Consider the following 16,190-nt stretch of genomic DNA (forward strand, 5'->3'; position numbering starts at 1 on the left):
TGGAACAAACCAACATTAAGATGGCTGTTTATAGTCAAATTGTCAAAAGTCTCCACTTGCAGCTAATGACATAAGACCACTTCTATGTGTCATCACAAACAACACACCACACAATATATTCACACAACTATATTGAATTCTTCTTATTTATAAACTCTAAAGAGCTTACAATGAATATATATTAAGACCGACTCAAATTATTTAAAGGTTATGTGCAAATTTTCATTGTACATGTGAATATCTAAACTTTTTTCACTTGTGTGTTTATATATCTTATCTTCTGTATTTCATTATTTCTTATTTACTAAAGAAATTATGGAAAATGATGGCAAAGTTGACAAAGAGGCAACAATTTTATACATACACACTGACGTCATGACAATGCAGCACGCAGAAACACAAAGTAGAAAGCAAAGAAGAGTTGGGTCTATTGGAGCCAAAATGTTACAATATATATAAATACAAAACTTGTATAAATATAGATAAAAACAGATTCCATCAAACAAAACTATCATGTGGGAACAGCAATCTCCGGTTCTGGTAACAGAGAATAATACAGTATAAAGAGCAAGCCTAACTGTAGAAGAAGACATCTAGTGGTCTTAAATGCTCTCTTCTTCAGGCACTCCACTTCTTGAATCTCTGTGATCTCTACACAATGGTTTTGTAAATCTTGAGCTTGATTCTTTAGATTCTCAGCTTTTGTTTCTGCTTTATCAAGCTTTGATAGCCCCAATGTCTTCTCTTCTTCAATCAGTTTGATCCGTCTCTTTAGGTTTCCCACTGATCTTGAGAATATGATATATTCAATCTCTGCCTCCACCTTTTGCTGGAAGATGTCTTCTATCCCGATCTCTGTTCCTCCGTTACACGTCTCTGAAACGTTTATGGTAGATTCGAGTTCACGGATTTGTGTTTCTTTAACCTCGAGAATACGCTTTGCTTCTTCTAGTTTGATCTCCAGATGCTCTACATTGTTCACCAGGTTTAGTATCTCGGAATCTAGAGAAGTTAATTCCATTTCTCCCATCTTTTCAGACCCAAACCGGTAAGAAGAGCTTGCTTCACTAGCTCCTTCGTGTCCTGCGTGTATGCAACTGCTGCTTTCTCCTCCATCATGCAGTGATGTTATAGGTTCTTCTTTCCCAAGCTCTTGGAATTTTTGAAGTTCTGAAAAGGGAAAAAGAACAGGAGTTTAGTCAAACTCGAAACACAATCATGTTAATATTACACGGCATCATAAGGAACCAGTGTTAGAGTCATTCAAGTTTTAGTTGATTAGGACTACTACAATGCAGCAACAATCAAATTCCAAATGAAAATCTGTATTTATGAAATTGATACCTTTTTGGAGGGCTTCTTGCAAAGTCTGGAAACTGTTGACGGCTACTATTAATGGATCCAGATTGTCTGATGAACCATTGCTCTTGATTTGAGACTCTTCAACACAGTCTCCTTGTGAATAGTCTTCTGTTTCTTCTTCTTCTTCTTCCACGTTATCCTTTCTCTTCGAAGTATGTGCGTCATGATCACTATTTTCATCGTCATAATCCATCATTCTTCTTCCGCCTTGTTCTCTGCTACTCAAACTATAGGAAGCACCCTGCATAAACACAAAGTTGGAGCTTCTTGAGTCAGCAGATTCCATGCTGGAATGAGAGTTTTCCTTCTCAATTTTGATCCTTTCTCCTCTAAGTTTATTACTCTTCTCTACACTACTCTTCCTTTGTTGACTACTATCCCCCGAACTAATCACACTCTTCCCACCCGAGACCTTTCCTCTATGTTTGTCCCAAGAATGACTCATTGTACTACTCCGATCCTCACTGTTATCCGAATCAACACCAGCTGCAAAAGCAAGACCATTGCCATAACTCTCCCCACCCATTACAAAACCAACCACACTATTCACCGAGCCAACAGAACCAACACTATCTTGTCTAACTTCAGGTCCTGGCAAATGCATTTGTTTAGCATTCGGATCAACTAATCCTGACAACACCCTCTTCAGAGCTTTACTATTCTCCATACTCACAGAAGTATCATCCTTAACAAGATCTCTCCTTAACCTCCTCTTCCATTTTCTTAAACCAAATCCTTTTGATATAAGAGGAGAAGTCTCAACCGGTGAATTCAACTCTTTATCAAGATCACCAATCAAACCATTATTATCTTCAACAGATTCAAGAACAGAGCTTTCACTCTCCAAATCCATGACGACGCCACAAAAATACTAACTTTTCACATGGGATCAATCTCAAGACTAAACAACCACCATTCCAGTAAGAACCAGAGGCAAATTCAATAAAACCAAAATACGAAAACAAAAATGAAGCAATAGGGTTCTCTAAATTCAACTCAATTCCCAGATTAATCACATTTACGAAAGCCAATGAATCGAAAGTTTCGAGCTTGACGTACCTAATAAAATGGAACGCAAAACCACTCAAAGGTGAATCCTTTACGAAGAGACCGAAACGAAATTAGAAGACGATTTAAACGATTCGCAGAGATCTCTCTCTATATCCGTTGATTGTGGAAAGTTTCGTTGCGAAAAATCGTTTTTTTTTTCCCGGTTACGATCAAAAAACATTTTGATTCGTTTCCTTTTTTTTGTAATAGAGAAATACGAACGTGTGAGCGACATGGTCGGGACACGTGGCGAAACCGCTGGATACTTCAGCAACTACTCGGATATTTTATGACCGTTCGATTCGACGTGATCTTATCTGGTCGGATCTGGAATTCAACGGTGTGTGATATACCGTTAGGACTTTAATATGATCTCGACTATTTTACTAATTTACCCTCGTCTTTCTAACTTCTTCAGTTTTGACGTTTACATCTTTTCTATATACAGTGGTTGCCGTTTTTAGGTATGGAAACAACGAGACTTATCCTTGAGCGTTTGATAAACGCTTCCACATCGTTTGATAACGAGACTTTTCTACATACAGTATCAATCTTGTTTTGTTCATACGTCACACACTCCAAGATTTTGATGGTAAATTTTTTGTTTTTGTGTGTGTGTGTGTGTAATGTGTATGTTTTTAAAGTCCCTTATGATTGTAGATAAATGTGAAAATGTGTGGGGTAAATAAATAAAAAGTCACAAGTGGACTGGTCTTGGACCAATTCCCACTGTGAAATCAGATTTCAAATGTTGTGTCAGTGTACACATACATACATGCACCACCTTGAATTAAAAAAAAAAGATAATTACTCGATTATGAGGAGTTTATCTTACAAATTACAATATACTAAAATGTTATTGATAAGAAAAATTGTCAAATACTACTAGGTTACTACTTATGTTATGTTAGTACTATTGTTAGAAATTTAGTTCATAATCACATAGTGGAAGGAATTTCACTTACTTAGAACCCAAAATATGTTTTACGTAAAATATTCTCTTGACATTTTTCTCCTATTAATTGCAGCAATGATAGTATTATATGATTCAATACTCAATATAGTACAATGTTTGGAGTTTTCTATAGACCACAAAATACAAACAGTAAATGACAAACAACCAAAGTACTAAGAAAATTGAAAATGGTTCCCTTTCTTCAATCCTACAACCTCTTTTAAGCTCAAAGTTCAATGTCTTAAATCTGACTCTTGTCTATTTAACTCTCTTAAATCCAATGTAACCCATGTTATATTTATACTTCTCTAATAACTCGATCTTAAATAAAAACTGGAGTCTTCTTGGTAAACTAAAGAAGAAAAAAAAACTCATTAAAAATTTCCAGAAAATGCAGAGGAGGTTGAGAGAAGAGAGAGAGGAGAGCTAAAAACAAATGACATAAAGGAGAATCCAAGATTATAAATTTAAGTTAATTATAAAATGGTTTTTGATTAAGTGGGTGATCATTATAAAATGACATTGGTACATGTTTAGACATTAACCATCTCCAGGCTGCTTCTCTCTTAACCATTTCTTTAATCACTATTTTAAAAACAAATTAATGTCCATAAGCACTTTCAGATCCAACTCACAACTCCAGATTCTTCTCCCTCTTCATTATCACAATCTTCTGCTCTTCCTCAAAAAGAAACACAGAGAGAAAGATAGACGAGAGAGACAGGCTTGGTAATGAAAAGATATGCAGGGGAAGTGACACGTCTTTTTTTGCCTTGTGTCTGAAAAAGATCAAACAAAAGGGTAAGTCTTTAAGAAATCATCTTTAAAGATTTGACTAATATGTTGCTTTTTCATTGTTGGTCCTAGCTAGAGAGTAAAAAGATTCAATCTTGTTAATGATGATGAACATTAGACCACAAACTCAATGTAAAGCAATGATTTTTCTTCTGACCCGTGACCTCTCCATTGTTGCAGAGACTCTCTGAAACTGGCTTGGTGTTGTTGGTCAAATCTGAAGTAAGAGGAGGAGGAGAAATTAAATAAAGAAAAGAAGAAAACACAAATTGGGTTTCAACAGTGTTGTAGAAGAGGGACCCCACAAAATGGAAGAGTTAGATACATCACATGCAGTTTCTCAGATTTTACCTCAATCTCATTGAACTGCATCAACTGTTGCATTCATGTTCTGACTCATCTCCTCTCAGTCCCACTCACTTCAATATCATCTGTCAGAGAAACACCATTATGAGATTCATTACCAAGTTAGAGAGATAAAGACATAACCTTTTGAAGCTGAGAGGTGAGAGCTTTCATTTGAGTTTAATTTGTGTTTGGTGAAAGAAGTAAAAGGAGTAATGAAGGGAATAGAAGAAGAAGCAAGTTTAGTTGGTTTAACCATAAGAACTTCATCACCAGCAAGCTCTTCAAGTAAGAAAGGTAAAGAAGATCTTCTTCAAGCAAATAATAATGCTTCAGATTCATCTCCAAGTATCAAAAACTCTCCTTTCTATTCACCTTCTCTTGTGTCCCCACCATCTTCTGCTTTTGTTTCCGCTTTGCAATCTCCTTATATATCCCCAAGAGCTACAACACCCTCCATTACCACTCACAAGCCATCACCGCCTCTTTCTTACAAAGGCTCACAATCTGATGATGTACCAAGCAGCTCCTACACTCCTCCTTCTGACCAGTACGAGTTTTCTGATGAACAACCATCAGATCGGAAGCTCAAGTTATCAGCATCTTGTACTCCAGATCCTGCTCCTCCAAGGATCTCTTTCTCTTTCCCTGTTCCTAGGGTTTCTTTGGCTAAAGTCTCTGTTTCTTCACCTGCAACTAACACCAAGCTCAGGAGCTCTGATGTCTTCATAGGGTTTCATGGACAAAACCCAAACTTGGTGAGATTCTGCAAATGGTTAAAGTCAGAGCTTGAGCTTCAGGGAATCGCTTGTTTCGTTGCTGACAGAGCTAAGTATTCGGACACACAGAGTCATGAGATCGCCGACAGAGTTATCTGTTCTGTTACTTATGGGATTGTGGTTGTCTCTTGTTCCAGCTTGCTCAACTACCTTAGCTTGGAGGAAGTTAGGTTCTTTGCTCAAAAGAAGAACTTGATTCCTATTTTCTATGGAACTGGTCCTTCTGAGATTATGGGTCTTCTCAACTGCAATGCCATAGATAAAGAGTGTAAAGAAGCCATTGATGGGTTGATTAAGTCTCATGAGTTTAAACTAGAAGCTAATGAGAGTAACTGGAGAAGCTGTGTGGGAAAGACTGCGACGATTCTCAGGGCAAAGCTTGGGAGGAAGAGTGTGGCTGATAAAGAGATTGTGGAAGGGATTGATGAGCTTCCATTTCCGAGGAACAGATCTTTTCTTGGAAGAGAAAAGGAGATCATTGAAATGGAGATGGCTTTATTTGGTAATGGAGAGTATCTTGAGTCTACAACACCAAGTACCAGAGGAGAAGCAAGTGGACAATCTGAAGGACTTGCAGATGAGGAATCAGATGTTGTACCAACTCGAAATGGGAAGTTTATTAGCTTGGAGCTTGGAAGATGCTCAGATTCAAGAAGTGAGGCTTGGAGTGATCCAAATGGTGGGAAAAACTCTCTTAAAAGATTGTTGAAGACTAAGAAGTGTAGAAACAATAGTAACTGCAAAAGTAGCACAAGTGTTGTTTGTGTAAATGGAGTTCCAGGGATTGGGAAGACAGAGTTAGCTCTTGAATTCGCTTACAGGTATTCTCAGAGGTATAAGATGGTTTTGTGGGTCGGAGGGGAAGCTCGATACTTTAGACAGAACCTGTTAAATCTGTCATTCAGCTTGGGGCTTGATGTTAGTGCAGATGCTGAGAAGGATAGAGGTAGACTAAGGAGCTTTGATGAACAAGAGTTTGAAGCTTTCAAGAGAATAAAGCGTGAGTTATTCAGAGACATGCCTTATCTGTTGATCATTGATAATCTTGAGATAGAGAAGGATTGGTGGGAAGGGAAAGATCTAAATGATTTGATTCCGAGGAACACCGGAGGAACACATGTTTTGATCACTACTAGACTTCCTAAAGTCATGACCTTTGACACTGTGCAGCTTTCTATATTGCCTTCGTCTGATGCAATGGTGTTACTGAGAGGAAGAAGAAAGAAAGATTACCCGGTGGAGGAGGTGGAGGTCCTCAAGCTTTTCGATGAGAAATTGGGAAGGTTGAGCTATGGTCTTTGGGTGGTTGGATCATTGCTTTCAGAGCTTGCAATTCTGCCTTCTGCTCTCTTTGAAGCTGTAAACAAAGTTCAAATCGAAGAACGTTCGGCCTCGCCTTTTCTGAACTTAAATGATGAGCAATACTGCAAGTCCAATCCATTTGTTGCAAAGGTTTTAGCTTTCAGTTTGGCTGTTTTGGAGCAAGCTGAGGGAAACAGAAACCTTCTCTCATTGAAAATGCTACTCGTGGGAGCTTGGTTTGCTCCTGTCCCTATACCGGTTAACTTATTAGCTGCAGCTGCTAAGAACATGCCCACAGGTGGAAACCGGTTCAGCAAATGGAACAAGTGTCTGAGTCACACATTTGCTTGGTGTGGTGGTTGTGGTTTAGGACGCAGAAGCGAAGAGGATGCTGCTTTTTTACTAGTCAGATTAGGACTAGCGAGGTTAACAAATAGACAACCTGGATGTTGGATTCAGTTCCATCCGATAACTCAAACTTTCGCGAGGAGACGAGACTACATCCTTGCACCAAAGGCAACAGTTCAAGGCGTGAGGAAAATCGATAACCCGTTGTTGAATCTTGATCACCTATGGGCTTCAGCTTTCTTAGTATTCGGATTCAAATCAGAACCTCCTTTGGTTCAACTACAAGCCATGGATATGGTACTTTACATCAAGAGAACAGCTCTTCCTTTAGCAATCACAGCTTTCACAACCTTCTCAAGGTGCAACTCCGCGCTGGAGCTCCTAAAAGTATGCACCAACGTGTTAGAGGAAGTGGAGAAATCATTTGTGTCTCAGATACAAGATTGGCGCCAAGGCTCGCTCTGTTGGAAGAAGAAGACTAACAAGAAAGTCGATGAATACGTGTGGCAGGATGTTACATTGTTGAAAGCTTTATTGCTGGAGACCAGAGCAAAGCTGCTGCTACGAGGCGGACATTTCGATAGTGGAGAGGAACTTTGCAGGACTTGTATCAGTATCAGGACAGTGATGCTTGGCCATAACCATGATCTCACTTTGGCTGCTCAAGAAACACTAGCAAAGTTAGTCAGAATGAGAAGCAAGATATGATGAAACCACACACAAAAACATTTCTCCTGGTTATTATTTCCACATTACTACTCTAAGCTCAGTTTTGTTGAAGACATCAAATCATGTAATGGCTATTTTTAACCTTTTTTAGAACAAATCTTATTCCTATGTACATTACCAACATCCTTATTGATCATTGTCTCTTTGTAAACGCATTGAATTCTCAAGCCAAAAAGCTCTAACCGATAAGTTAACCAATCAAACAAAAGAGATAACACAATCTCAGTAACAAACAGAATTGAAAAAGGACAAATACTCGTGTAAGAAGCTGGGACCAAAGACAAACACAGAAAAATAGGTATGGGCTTAAGTAAACATGCAATTTAATCAGTGTCTGGGTTTTGCCAACAAGTGTCACTCTCCCCTCTTCTGTTACTGGTCCCCGGAGTTCACTGCTCAGTTTTGTTTCCTTTTCAAAGGACTAAAAATTCTGACTTGTCATACAAATTGAGCTTAGGTTTTATCTGGTTTTGGTTAAACACAAAGTTAGTCAGAATCCAACAAAGCAAAAGCAGATTATTAAGGTATTGAATTGACAATCAAGAGAATATATGATCTCTTGAAGCTTTCAGATTTAGTATCTAATAACTAACAGTCAAACACTAAAAGCTGTGACTTTAAGATCAACAAGTTGGTCTCAAGCTTCACGACAAAACTGTCAAAGCTGTTGTGAGATATGTTTGCTTGAAGCAAGACTTGATACATTGTATCTGAAATCAGATGTAACATGTGAAGAAGAATGGATAGAGCAAGTTGATTCCTTCACTGTGAGACCAAATCAAACAAAAACTTATTCATTCTTCTCTTTTGAGTTCAATCCAACACAATATCAACACGAAAAATTACAATAAATCAAACAAATAAGTAAAAGAACTAAAATAATTGATGATAAAAAAAATTAAACTTATGTCACAAGCAATCAAGGAAAAGTAAATTTAGGGTAAGAACCAAATATCATCGGAGATTAGACCCGATCAAGCCTCCGTTAATAGCATCATCTTCCTCAAGGAAAAGCTCATCGGAGTTTCTAAAGACGGCGTGAATAATGCACAATAGCAAGCCAACGCTAACACCAACAGCTAAATTCACGGCGGAGTTAGTGAACCATATAGCCCAAACGGAAGCTAAGACTAGAAACAACAACACCGTACGATCACCGACTTGAAAGCTCCAGAGAATAAGTGGATCTTCTCTGAAAAAGTGAAAGATAAGCCACAAGGCGATGATTGCGCCAACGACGATTAAAGCGACGGGACTAGCTGTGATGAGAGCGAACGCTGCACACGTGGAGACGATGATAGTGTAGTTGACGAAAAAGTAGTTGAAATTCGTCTTTGATCGGAGGAGAAGAGAGGAAAAGCTCTCCGGGAGAGAGAAATCGCCGGAGAAGATGAGTTCTGACCAGGGACGGTGGCTAGAGATAGCGGTAGTGAGATTATGGATTGATCGTGAGACGACGTCGTTGGTAGGAAGCGGAATTGATATGTAGGTTATTGGAGGAGGAGAAGGAGTCATTCTCCCGGCGAGTTTTCCGATTTTGTTGACCGGTTTGACCCGACCCGAAATACAACCCCGTGCATATAGCTGGGGCTGGCTAATTAAAGAAAGGTGTTTCTAACGACTTTTTAAGTCAACCACCACATTATTCTTTTCACCAACCAATCAAATTTCAACACATAATAAATTATGTTACTTTAGAAGTTTAATTGATCTAACAAATTAAAATGTAAACACCAATAAACCCTAAACCTTTCAAATTGTAATTGGATTAAGTTAACCAATTCTATTTTTAAATTAGTTTGTGGATATTTTAATCGAGTTAAACCATATTGGTCTAAGGTTCAAGATTTTACCCTAACTTTTGACCTTTTGGTGGGGATAAAAGCCTAAAGTTACTCATCTCTCTTGCTTTATAGGATTGAGTCTTCTGCAATTAATGGAAGAAAAGGACTTTCTTACCATATAAAACATTGACAATAGCCAAAAGTTAAAGATAAACTATAAGTTTATAACTTTAGTTGGCATTAAAAGTCTGAAGTTACTTATCCTTCTACAGAGTGTTATTTTCAAGTGTTTGCTTTTTTTTTTGTAAACAGTAAACTACTACACAGTCTCTGCAGAAAGAGATGAAGCATAGAAAATGTTGTAGAACATTTGGAATCTACCTTAAAAACACCAATGCACCCATGTTCGATGATCGGTTTTCGAAGAGAACCCACTTCTTGGTTGCTTCTTACACTGCATCAAGGTTGAAACTTTACTTTGCGGTGATGACTAGCTCGGAGAAAAGTATCTTACATGATCAAAATTGTTTCTGAATGCTGCAGCTTGTGATTGTTGTTGTGCTTGAACTTGTGGTTGATGTGTTGAATCGAAACTGTTTCTTAAGTAGAGACCTGTGTTAAAGTATAAGCCAGTTCCACCACAAGGAGGATCAACAAACTGAGGATTTGGTGTTAAGCTTGACCGGGATGCTTCTTCATCTGCTTCTCCTTGGTTCATGACCATCAAGTCTTTTCCCATTAACCTTAAAACCGGGTTAGAAGGACTTGGAGGCACAACGGCGTTGAGACTCTTCCTGCTGGAGAACTTACTCATCTGAAGATCCAAAGCTTGTTGGGTCTTGTATGGTGACTGCTCAAATGGATGATTTGGATCCAAACGTGTGGGTGAATTAGTTAAGTTCATGGTGTTTGACGAAGAAGCTGCTCTTCGCTGCAGCAAGTGAGATCCTTGATGATTCAAAGTAATGCCCTCGGAGATTCTCTCTTTTCTTTGGCAACAACAAGACTCTTGATCATTGTTTCTAAATCTGGAAGGTGATATTGTCTTGTCAATGGTAATTGGCTCAGCCTCAGTGATTGTCCCATGATGAGATGGAACACAAAAGCTCATCGGGGTTGTTGAGTAGGACATGGCAATATCCGGGGAGAAATTTTCTCGGAAAGAAGATAACTCAGCAGGAAAATTCAATCTACCAGCTGCAAAGTTTGAAACAGCGGAAACAGGTGATTCAGATGAGTTTCTGTCAAGCTGATCCATGGAAGATTGAACCTGGCTTGTAATAACCGACGAGTTCCCAAGATTTTCATCAAAACCCATATCTCTAGGACTTGGTAAAAATGATCCTGGAGGTCCTGGAATAGGAATGGTATCAACCTCTACAAATAAGCTTCCTTGTCCTACTTCAGAATCAAACCTTTCATCCTCCTTGCAAGAGGTTTGCCCGTAAATCATATTCCCAGCTTCGGAGTAATACATTGCTCGCTCGCTGGGTAAGATTTCAATAGATGTTGGACTGTCTGACTCTGACTGGTAGAACTCAGCACCTGTATAATCGGTTTGGTCCAACACATGAGCTCTTTTGTTATTATCTCCTTCCTCTTCACTACTTTCTTCGTCATCATCATTATAATCATCGTAACCACTAGATGAAGGATTTGATCTCAGTAAGACCTCATTATTTTCCCCATCATCACCAGAAACATAATCATCATCTCGCAGCTCACGTTCATGAGTCATTTCAGATTCCCATTTCCCTGTTTCTTCATCATCTTTTTCCTCAGAGAAATCCAACCGAGCTTTCTTTAGCTCCACAGGCATAGATAGTCGTCTCCAGGCATTTGGTACAAAAGGTGGGGAAAACTTTCTCATGCTAGTTCCACGAGGAGATGCATCTGAGCAAAACTTCTTTCCAGGTGGATACTTATCTTCTTGAAATGAAGCAACGCTCTTCTTTAATCGGTTTATATTAACTCCCTCAAGTGACTCATCCTCTTTTTCACTCTGAGGGACTCTAAATGAACGACTTTGAGCACTTTGACTCCTAAACAAAGTCTTTTTTCGTCCAGCAACTTCGCTCCCCAGCTTCTGTTTCTTTAAAGGATAAGAATCTGTGGCAGACAAATCAGTACCTCTCAACACAGTAGGATCTCCTCCTGACCATGTATCTTCATCATCTTCAGATAATTCATGTCCTTTCTCATTTAGCTTCTTTGAAACCAGACCACGTTTTGCTAGCATCCGTTGATTATAGATTCTACGATGATGACCCATGTGACTACCTTCTCCAGAAAACCCTCTTTGCACTCCGCGTATCTGCTGTACAAAGCAATGTAACTGTTATTTTATGATCTTGCTACAAAAACCAGCCATGAAAACTCAAAAAACTAAAGACAGCAACCTATGGAATTACCTCTGGACCATCGGCTTTGTGATTGGTTAGTTTAACAAACTTGTGAGGTTTCTTTCCACGGCGAATTTTCCTCAAGCTTTTATTGGTCCCTTTACTACCTTGGCCTAAACATTTCTTATCACTACTACCATCCTCATGCTGCTCCCTCAACGGAGTAGTAGAACTCTTCTTCTCGCTGAACCCGGATAAAATCCGCAATTTCTGTCCCTTAGCATCAATATAAACCGGACCAACACCAACAGGCGAGACTTTCCGCTTCTTAGACACTTCAGACTTATCAGCAACAACTCTATTTGAATAACTCAAAATCGACACCCACTTTGTTCCATTTCTTCTATCAAGATCTTCTAACGTGCCTTGTTTCGCAGAAGCGTAGATATCAACCATTGTTTTAACTTTCACCCGTGGTGGCTTACTTCTAGGCTTGTTTGGCTTACTAAAAACAACCGGTGGTAGTAGTGCTGAGTCAACAGACAGACACTGATCGATGTGAGCATTCAAAGTTGTGTTAGAAGCTGAAGAGAAGGTTTTGCAAATAGGACATGTTTTTGAAGCCATTATTGACTCAGAAGTCGTCACAAGGCCAGCACAACTATCTTCTTTAGATTTCACCATCCCTCGTCCACACTTTCTACTGTGGTTGTCCTTCTTGTTACTTGTAGTAGCTACTAGTATCTCTACTTCAGACTTGGAAACACTTGTGCTCGGAAACAAACCATTCTCGATGATTCTTGATTGGCTACAAACTCCTTTACTACTAGTCTCTGCTACTGTCTGATTTAACCCAAGTTTAGCCAAATCCAAATCTCTTCCTTGATGAACATAGGATGATACTATTTGCTTCCCGGAAGACGGACTAGCAGTGGTCTCAAACTTGCTACTTACTGTGGAAAACTTCTGAAACGGTGGTAAAGGATTAGTTACGCCATGAGTTGAGAAAAGCTGGAGACTTTTTGAGGAAAATGGCCAATTGTTCTTAATGTTGTTCTTCCTGTTACTATATGCGTAATCTCTGCAAAGCATCACATAGATAAAACAAAGTTGATTACTTTCAAACTCTAGAAATTAGAGATAAACATTAACACAAGATAAAACTCAAAAGGAAGCATATTTAAGGAAATTTTGAGAAAAGGAACAAAATTTGATGATACTGATTTCTAATCACAGAAATCACAGAAGGTGGAAGAAGAAAGAAAGAAACTTTGAAGACTGACCCATTAGTAATTATACTACAAGGAAGAAAGAAGAAAAGCTTATAACTTTCGATCTCGAGCTATGATTTGACACTGACCCATCATGAAATCCAGAGACTTTTTTTTTTGTGAGACAAACAAAACCATATTGGCGAAGAAACCCAGAAGAAGAAAATAGATTCAGAGGAAAAGAAAAAGGATAATGAAATTTACCTGATGGAGAAATTGGAGAGATGGGATTGACCTAACTCATGGGAAGAAGAGGTGAGATGTTGTAAGAAAGGAGAAGAAGAAGAAGAAAGTGGGTCATTTGGTGGGTTCTCAGTGGATAAGAACATTTGATTCTTCCACTGTTACTATTTGCCTCTTCGTTTCCCAAATACTTCTGCATAACACCAGATCTTCTTTATCATCACCTATCCAAATCTGACTCTTCTCTTTACTCCTTCTGCAAAGACAAACACAAGTACATGTTACTCAGATTTGATGATCTTCTTAGTAGAAGAACATTATTTCATGTGGAAGAAGAAGTCACACAAAAGTAACTAGGATTAGTGGATAAAGATTATTTATTTGATTTTGATGAAGTGAAATCTCACTTAAGAGGAACAATTATTCGCACGCAAAAAAAAAAAAAAAAAAGGTTTCAGTTACCAATCTGATTCGAGAGAGTTTATTTTATGTTGAGTGATCATAAGAAAAAGTGGATTAAGACATATCCGTAAATGGATGAAGAAGCTACCAAATACAATAATAGAACTCAACTAAGTAATATAAACAAAACAGATGGTGTTCTTAAACTTCAAGATCATAAAACATTTGTAAGAAGAAAAAACTTGAAGATTCTTGATCAGCCAAAAAAAGACACCATATGGATTTAAGAAGTGAGAAATCAACAAGAGATGAGATTTATAACAACACAAAGAAAGAAATCTGAAAATCTAGAAATCAAGAAACCAAAACATGAAAAGCCAAGATCGGGAAGAAGAAAAAAAAGAGTTTGAGGAAACAGTGATATTTTTACTCGTAAATCTATACATATGCACACATACCAATCTCGTAGATTTCAAGATTTGGATCTTAAGATCAAATAAGAGATCAAAGAGAAGGAAAAAGAAGAGTAACTAAATCTACAAACTTTAAAACAAGGACAAGAACAAGAAACGAAACTAAGTGTTGATGGATTTGATGAAACGAAGGTATACACAAACCTTTAGATTTTCTTGGCAAAAGAAGAAAAAAGTGGTTTCTTAGAGAGAGAAGAGAGCATTGAAGAGAAGAAAGAGATTGAGAGAGAGAAGAAGAACGAAGCACTATAGAATAAAATAATTTTGGTGTTCCATATAAGTCCACATACGTATTATCACTAAATGTGAATAAAATAAAGAAAAACAAATGAGTGCAAGACGAAGAAATATATATTGAAAGTGTCCACACTAACTTCAATTATTATCACACTCCACCATCTTTTTTTTTTTTTGATCATTTTCTTTTGTATAGATTTTGATATAGCTAGCTAAATTATGAATTGTTTGCTAACATTCTCTTATTCCGATAAATGTTTTACTTTTGTTGTTGGCTTTCTATGCAAAAAGGACTTGTTGTTTCTTAATCACATATTGTCATTAGAAAAACAAAATAGTTAAGATACATGCAATCAAAAACACTGAAACTAAAATCCTTAAAAGAAACTAATGGTTAATGGTTAAACATCCAAATAACTCATTATATAACTGATGATTTGTAAACTGTAAAAATAATTTTTTAAAATGTTATGGAATATATATATACAAAAACATTTATACGAAAAATAATCTAATTTCAAAATATAAAAATGTAATTACATAGGTTTCATAATAATATAAGGAATTTGAATATAAAATCATCATACCTTTGTTAAATTCATTTTACAATCCAATTTTTAATAGCTATCCATTTCAAGATCTATTAAAGTTGTCCTAACAAAACTAAAAAATTAAGCTCAAAAATGAATTACCAAGTAGCAATGGATGTGGGGCCCACATAGCAGACAAGCAAGCGACACGTCGCAATCACATCAATCTTAAAAAAAAATCTTGGGGCCGTTGTTCCTCCACTCTCTGTATTGGATTATTAATTTACTATTTTAACCTTTTTAACCAAAGGCAAATCATTTGTACGTTCGTGAAATCTTATTTACGAATTTCGTACAAACTCACACGCGCTTAGATATTTTACCTTTACTTACACGCGCATCTACATATGTTCCTATCCACATTCAATACAATAATATCAAATTAATAAATATTTAACCTTTATTCTCTTATTTTTTGTGGTAATTGTTCTCTTATTTTTGTTCTAGTATAATTCTATTTACTATATGTAGTTTTGAAAACTCGAATAAACTTTTGGATATAGAATTAAAAAATTTACATAGTTTATGTTATCTTCGCCTCTTCAGAGGATTTATGATAGAAACTATAAATTCGAAAAATTAAATAAGCAAGCATGGGAAAAAGCATGAACACAAAAATATACTAAAAAAAGGGAAGTAAGAATATGCAAAAGTGGTGTATACAAAATAGTTAGTACGTCGATTCGACGTGGACGAAAGAGATTAACCCAAACCAAATCGTATAGATAGTGTCATGCATGCAATGTATGTATGCATGTGCACAATCTTTTAATTATTTCATCCATACCGTATACGACTTTGTACTTATATCTATATATTTATGTATATGAGGGATCAAAGGCATTTAAAACCGATCTTCGATTCGTAATTAGCATAATATATGCCTCGACAGCTTCGTGTAATATCAATGCTATACTTTTATCAATTTGAATCACGCAAACATCGTTATAAGCGAGAGAAGACAGATTTATGTGAGGAAGACTTCTCGGTCACATCTCACCATTTGATTCATATTCTTCCAAACATCTCATGCTTAAGCACTAATCAACATTTGATCACACTCTTGAGTCTTGAGTTGTTTGGGAGTGTAAAAATCAATGAGTGTTACATATTGTCGGGATACAAATTCTAATGAGAACCTGAATTAAGAAGAGTTTATTTGGATATTGATCAGTGGCACTTGAATTCGAATCTGATTGATTAGTTTGGAGTTTGGACTATGGAAGTTAGTCAAGTTACATAT

General features: G+C 37.2%; 4 protein-coding genes and 2 long non-coding RNA genes across 10 annotated transcripts; 2 read left to right on the top strand and 4 right to left on the bottom strand.

Moving 5' to 3' along the window:
- Nucleotides 1-313: 313 nt before the first annotated feature.
- On the bottom strand, nucleotides 314-2,669 carry WIP2 (WPP domain interacting protein 2). The gene is made up of 2 exons (NM_125004.3): nucleotides 1,345-2,669; nucleotides 314-1,170 (listed from the first exon to the last, which is right to left on the bottom strand). Exons 1-2 carry the CDS (start codon nucleotides 2,213-2,215, stop codon nucleotides 512-514), a joined length of 1,530 nt encoding a protein of 509 aa, NP_200432.1. The 5' UTR covers nucleotides 2,216-2,669; the 3' UTR covers nucleotides 314-511.
- Nucleotides 2,670-2,727: 58 nt separating this feature from the next.
- On the top strand, nucleotides 2,728-3,049 carry AT5G08435. Its single transcript, NR_143078.1, has one exon. It is a non-coding gene; the product is annotated as an other RNA (long non-coding RNA).
- Nucleotides 3,050-3,739: 690 nt separating this feature from the next.
- AT5G56220 (P-loop containing nucleoside triphosphate hydrolases superfamily protein) lies at nucleotides 3,740-7,909 on the top strand. Of its 2 annotated transcripts, NM_001345187.1 has the most exons (2): nucleotides 3,825-4,168; nucleotides 4,343-7,909. In NM_001345187.1, exon 2 carries the CDS (start codon nucleotides 4,723-4,725, stop codon nucleotides 7,642-7,644), a length of 2,922 nt encoding a protein of 973 aa, NP_001318809.1. In that variant the 5' UTR covers nucleotides 3,825-4,168; nucleotides 4,343-4,722; the 3' UTR covers nucleotides 7,645-7,909. The 2 variants fall into 2 exon arrangements, with proteins under 2 accessions (NP_200433.1, NP_001318809.1); NM_125005.4 differs by having other exon boundaries at nucleotides 3,740-7,819.
- AT5G08445 lies at nucleotides 3,778-4,410 on the bottom strand. Its single transcript, NR_143079.1, has 2 exons — nucleotides 4,327-4,410; nucleotides 3,778-4,038 (listed from the first exon to the last, which is right to left on the bottom strand). It is a non-coding gene; the product is annotated as an other RNA (long non-coding RNA).
- Nucleotides 7,910-8,395: 486 nt separating the features above from the next.
- PRA1.G2 (prenylated RAB acceptor 1.G2) lies at nucleotides 8,396-9,408 on the bottom strand. The gene has a single exon (NM_125006.3). It carries the CDS (start codon nucleotides 9,178-9,180, stop codon nucleotides 8,620-8,622), a length of 561 nt encoding a protein of 186 aa, NP_200434.1. The 5' UTR covers nucleotides 9,181-9,408; the 3' UTR covers nucleotides 8,396-8,619.
- Nucleotides 9,409-9,514: 106 nt separating this feature from the next.
- AT5G56240 (hapless protein) lies at nucleotides 9,515-14,439 on the bottom strand. Of its 4 annotated transcripts, none has more exons than NM_001203625.2 (4): nucleotides 14,265-14,439; nucleotides 13,267-13,501; nucleotides 11,861-12,872; nucleotides 9,515-11,766 (listed from the first exon to the last, which is right to left on the bottom strand). In NM_001203625.2, the coding sequence occupies exons 2-4, from the start codon at nucleotides 13,389-13,391 to the stop codon at nucleotides 9,940-9,942; spliced, it is 2,964 nt and encodes a 987-aa protein (NP_001190554.1). In that variant the 5' UTR covers nucleotides 13,392-13,501; nucleotides 14,265-14,439; the 3' UTR covers nucleotides 9,515-9,939. The 4 variants fall into 4 exon arrangements, with proteins under 4 accessions (NP_001190554.1, NP_001330447.1, NP_200435.3 ...); NM_001345188.1 differs by having other exon boundaries at nucleotides 14,106-14,439; NM_125007.5 differs by having other exon boundaries at nucleotides 9,655-11,763; nucleotides 14,265-14,428.
- Between the last annotated feature and the right edge of the window lie 1,751 nt (nucleotides 14,440-16,190).

The sequence above is a fragment of the Arabidopsis thaliana genome, chromosome 5, assembly GCF_000001735.4.
Source record: "Arabidopsis thaliana chromosome 5, partial sequence".
Taxonomy (NCBI): Eukaryota; Viridiplantae; Streptophyta; class Magnoliopsida; order Brassicales; family Brassicaceae; genus Arabidopsis; species Arabidopsis thaliana.